Source organism: Nicrophorus vespilloides, unplaced genomic scaffold, assembly GCF_001412225.1.
Source record: "Nicrophorus vespilloides isolate i.1.1-1 unplaced genomic scaffold, Nicve_v1.0, whole genome shotgun sequence".
NCBI lineage: Eukaryota > Metazoa > Arthropoda > Insecta > Coleoptera > Silphidae > Nicrophorus > Nicrophorus vespilloides.
Window position 1 is genome coordinate 103,195 of NW_017096830.1, and position 6,000 is coordinate 109,194.

The 6,000-nt window shown below is 31.0% G+C and overlaps 1 protein-coding gene across 1 annotated transcript in view; it reads right to left on the bottom strand.

Annotated features, from left to right (window-relative positions):
* The window catches only part of LOC108558280 (tyrosine-protein kinase-like otk), a 75,357-nt gene extending 74,439 nt beyond the window's left edge, over positions 1-918 (bottom strand). Inside the window, exon 1 of the mRNA XM_017915137.1 lies at positions 686-918. Coding sequence (XP_017770626.1) covers positions 686-728 — 43 coding nt within the window. The 5' untranslated portion in view covers positions 729-918. The remainder of the gene's footprint in view (positions 1-685) is intronic.
* Positions 919-6,000: the final 5,082 nt, after the last annotated feature.

Consider the following 6,000-nt stretch of genomic DNA (forward strand, 5'->3'; position numbering starts at 1 on the left):
AAAGAGTAAATCGTGAATGCAATTTTTTGGCAATGCCACTTGGTCCTTTGATGGAATTTAGGTTGATTACTCGGCGAGCCGATGAATGGTTGCTCGTGCTCATTTTTCCTTTAAGAATCATTAAATTTAATTAATTTACTTCATCAAATGTCTGATCCGCTGTTCCTTCCGGTTACAAAAGCTCTAAACACATAAAATTTCTTTGTTTTTGTAATTTGTAGATTTGGTAGTAATTAATTTGCGCGCGGAATGCGCGCCGGTACGTTGAAACGTCGAACGAAGTGCATCCACTCCTTTTGATGTTATTTTTGTAATTTAATTTTCAATTAAAACCGAGCGGGAATGTTTGCCGCGTGCATAAATTACGTTGCCGGTGCCCTTTTGAAAACCACACACACACACACAGAGACATGCTTACATACAACATACGCATACAACAGAAAGAGATACTTTGCTGAAATGCTGCACACCATTCCTCTCGTTCATTTTGCAGATGAACATGAAAACCGGAGTTCTTTTCTCCTCTTCGGCGTGTCTTTATCCAACATCCCCAGCGACAAATTAATTATAATTGAAAAGGCTTCAATTATCTCATGGGACCAGTTTAAGTACTCTGCGTGTGTATTTATTTTATGTATTTATTTTTGCGTGGTGTTAAGAAGATGAAGAATGCATGCAGACATACCTAGATGCATCATAAAAACGGCGCACACTACAACTCCAAACATCTCGATGATGATGATATTATTCTCACTCTACTGCTGTATTCAATAATGTCAGTTATTGTTTTCATATAATTTACATTGTCTATAATTCAACGGTTTTTGTTGTGCCTTCTATCCCAAAAAATGCGAGGGAACCGGACGACGTCTGTTGAAGAAACCACCCCTTGCGAACGCGCGCGTACAACTGAAGATATTCTTTGCCATCCACTCCCGACTATATTCGTCTCTCCCCCTATAACTATACCTATATATATATAACATGCATGTCCACAAGCCGGTTTGTGTATTTCGAATTGCCTCCACAACACAGGCCGTATACACACGAGCGTAACCGAGGAGTTTGCTTAGGCCACAAACAAAACCAATGTTGTAGAATACTACAGATCTATATTATAGGCAAGCCATCTAACAGATATGAAACTATTTCAGCTAGTGGTGTTGTACTTTTAGTTACGCACTATTTTTATTAATTTCTACGAGTTGTACTCACAATGAATTTTTATTATTTGTAAAATTTTAGTCAATTCGAACCTATCAACCATAACTAATTGTGCACTCTCAGTTTGTTACCTTTCTTTATGATTTGGTCATTTTTGTGAATTCTATCGTCAATGCTATTTCTCAATTTTTAATTGTTTTCAAAGACGTAAACTGTATAAAACAAATTTGAAGTAAACAAAACATTACTAAAAAAAATACAGAATTATTGTTCAGTAACTTTGATATAAATCTCGCGTTAAAAATTTAATTAATATATAAACGAATATATTTCATTTAAAATTTTACAATAATGATTTTGTGAAATTTTTGTTTTCGCTTTCGCTTAAAACAAGATAAAAGTAAAAAATATCGTAATTGGACATTTGTTTAGAATAATTTTTACAGAATATGAAATAATATGGTTAACCCCTTTTTATAGTAATTTCTTACATTGTATTGTTTCCAGTAATAAATAAGGGAAGAAGTACTTTTTTTCTACATATTTTTATTGAGAACACAAAGAGGTGTAGAATTTAACTTTAAATAATTGTTGTACTGCTGGATAATGCTTTTACTAGTTTATATAATTGTTTGTATACAGTTACGTAAACTTTTAAACTTTTATCCATCTAAATGGAAATATTTTTATTTTCATTTTCGTCTTACCAATTTGAAAATCTGGTCACCTAACTCTGAGTACAATCAAACCGAAATACCGAAATTCCGACGTTCGAAATCCCGACTATATGAAATTATCGACAACCATAATCCAGACTGTAACAGAATCTCGACAACCATAATCCCGACTATATCGAAAATTTTATTTTTTATTTATTTCGAAGCGTAGTCACCTTGTGCTACATTTTTATTATATTTAACAAAAACATATTATTAATTTATTTCATTTTGTTGAATTATTTATAATAAACCTTAACATTATGAAATAATCTCAATACAATTAGATTATTAATTGTTGTTATTTATTACTAATAACAATTTAAAAGTGACTACGCTCTGGAATAATTTAAAAATGTTATTGAAAACATTTTCGATATCGTCGGGATTTTGATACAGTCGTGATTTCGAACGTCGGGATTTTAATATAGTCGGGATTATGGTTGTCGGGGTTTCGATACAGTCGGGATTTCAAATGTCGGGATTTCGAACGTCGGGAATTTGATTGACGGTATTTCGGTTATCGGGCTTGCAATTGCCATCGTCAAACTATATAATATGCAACCAGGTTAACACGTAAATCAGTTTCCCTTCTTAAACAATAATCAGTGGCAGATTATCCGTTCAGGTAATGAAGCACGTGCCGAACCTATAGCATTTAAAATGGGTCTATATCGAAATTCCGACAACCGAAATCCCGTCAATCAAATTCCCGACATTCGAAATCCCGACTGTATCAAAATCTCGACTATATCAAAATGCTGACTGTATCAAAATCCCAACTATATCAAAATCCCGATTGTATCTAAATCACGACTGTATAAAAATACTGACTATATAAAAATCCCGACTGTATCAAAATCCTGACTATATCAAAATCCCGACTGTATCAAAATCTTGACGATATAAAAATACCAACTTTATCAAAATCCCGACCATATCAAAATTCCGAAAATATCTTTTATTATTAAAATTTCTACAATAACCTTTTAAAATTACTCCGAAGCGTAGTCACCATCTACTACATTTTTATAACTTAATACTGTCGGGATTTCGAATATCGCAATTTTGATTATCGGGATTTCGGTTGTCGGGATTTCGATTTCCACCGTTTAAAATAAGTTCAAATATTTTATAAATAATAATTTACACATGGGTCACTGTCAATAATTGTCCAATATTGCAGTAATTCAAAATCTTTTCACGTCACACCTCACAACACAGGGACCAAGTTATATGAGAAATCTGTTGCATAGCCACTGCCAGGAGGACCAAGTTATATGAAAAATTTGTTGTATGGCCACTACTGTGGCGCAGTTATCGAATCCTTAGTACACCGGCAGCTCTATAGGTACAAGTACAAGTGCCAAATAATATAAAATTTGGAAATTTCTTATAAAATTCCAAACAATAATTAACCAATGCGTTTTATTAATATATTAGATTAATGTCTTCGATTTGCATTTCAGGTATTGAGAAGTGTTGAATAATTAATCCTTTCATTCTATATCACTATATTTATATGACGTACAGTTATTAATTTAAGAAATGTAAGTATTGTGTCGTAAGTATTGCTTAAATTTTGAATAATAAGTAAAAATACATTATATTGAGATTATGTTGCTTTGTTTTGGTGTAATGTTCCATAGGCAACTCTTTAGGGGCACCACTCGATTTCCAGATTCGCGAGGGCACGCCACCACACATCGTCTTTGGTCCCTTGTGGATGACTTCCAATATTTGACTTTCTCAATTTTTTTATATGTCAAAATTCTCTCGGCACACTTTTAGTCATTTCGAAGCACATCGGGTGGAAAGTTCCGCAATGTTGAACTAAAAAAAAATATGCATAAAATTGACAATTGCAAGCCCGACAACCGAAGTCCCGTCTATCGAAATCCCGACTACTATAATCCCCACAATCAAAATCGCGACTTTATCGCGACAGTGTCTTATAAATTTCTACAATAACATTTTTATGGTAGTCGGGATTTCGAACATCGGGATTATGGTAGTCGGGATTTCGATATAGCCGGTATTTTGATAGTCGGGATTATGATAGTCGGGATTTTGACATAATTGGGATTTCAAGCGGCGGGACTTTAATACAGTCGGGATTTCGAACGTCGGTATTTCAATAGACGGTCGTTAGGTTGTCGGGCTTGCATAAGAAAAAAACATTTAATTTTGTGTACTAATAAATAATAATAATAATTTATTGGCCAATTTATCAATACATAAGAAAAAAAAGTACATTTTATACTTAAATAAATTCTAACATAAAATAAAAAAAATATATTAATAGGCTGGCCAAAGGGCTAACGACCGAGGTTTTTCCGCCCATTGTGTACTAATATTTCAGAAATTAAATTTATTTTCCTCGATCATGAGTTTGTCTGAATAAGAAATCGGAATTTTTTAAAGCCATTTTTAAGCTTATATATGTTATAGTTGATAGTTCTTTAATATGGAAAAGAGCTGCAATTATTTACTCAAAGATACGCTTTGTTTTAAACCGATTGTGTTTTCTTGGCAAACTACAGTTTTATGAAATGTACAGGTTCCTTTAGTTATTTGTAGTTAGCTGTAGACACGTTTTATCAGTATAAAATCTACTGACAGATGGCGCATACATCTCAAGTAGTGTAATAGTAGTTTAAACACTTTTAGTAGATGTCGACACAAACCAAATTCTGTCCCATCTAATAGATTTTCTACTATGAATTGAAATTCGATTAATTTGCAATATAAAGACTATTTACAGCCACATTTTTAAGAACTCTATTAATCAAACTGTACTGATTAATTGCTTTCAGAAAGGGCGAGATGAAAAGTCGTTGGCGGTGATATAATAACGTGGCAAGTTTCAATATGCGGATAAGCCTAAATACAAATAAGTTTAAGCCGGGATAATCTACAAATAAAACACGGACGGTAGGAGAGAAAGTATTAACTTTTTAAATCACCGCCGGATTCTTTATTTGTGCGTCCATCGATTTTCCTTAAAATCCGAATTACATTATCGAAAGTGAAAACTGAATTCATGAAAGTAAAAGGAAAATTATGATTCATTTATATTTCTATTGAAATTGATTAAATATTATTTAAAATTTAATTCTTTAATTTAAATAAATGTAATGAGAGGTATATTTTAATTGTCTTTTAATAAATACAAAATATGACAAAATAATTCTTATATTACTTCATATGTCATAAAGGAAATACGAGTATTCTGACACATACATTTTTTTTACTATTATCATTCAATACGTAATAAAAATGTGGAAAAAACAACTTTTTTTTACATATTATTAACGTAACTAAAACAAACATCTGTTATAAAAATAAGTAAAATTGAAACCAAATAAAAATTACTATTATTTAATAGATACATGCGATAAATGATCTTATAATAACACAATTTACTTCAATGAAGCGAAATTCCTCTCTATAGATTGGCTTTATAACCTAGACTTACCTACATCAAATAATGTTGAATACTTGGGCGTGTTCTTCAATAGAAGATTAAGCTCCTTAAAAACGATATCAAATCTATTGAAAAATGTAATGAAAATACTAAAATTGAAGAGAAAAGTATATTGTAATAACATCTGTAAGATTTTTAATGGTAAAATTAAATAATTGTTCTGTGATTTATCAGTATTTTCTACAATGTACCTCTAATTATGTCTGGTGTACTATAATATTTCTGATAAATAACGATGTCTTTCAATTTAAAAGTGTTCAAAAATGACAAAAAAAAAAAAAAATAACTGTGATTTATGAAAAAGTGTTATTCTTAAGCAATTAGTATTAAATTCAATAATTCCATATAAGTAATTGTTAAATGAACGAAAAATAAATCACAAACAATAAACTTTAGTTTTATATATTAAAATGTGATTTAACTTTGTACCTAAGTTGACCATTAATATAATTTATTTTTGTTAGAAACTAAATGTTTTATCCCTGTATACGAAGATTTGCTTAACAAAGTAATTTCGTGATATGCAAGTACAAGATTTACAAACCTAAGTTCTATAAGCTACATCATATATAAAACAATGAGTGTTCTTTATATTAATTTTTCTTTAATTAATTGTGTAATTGTTGCTATATA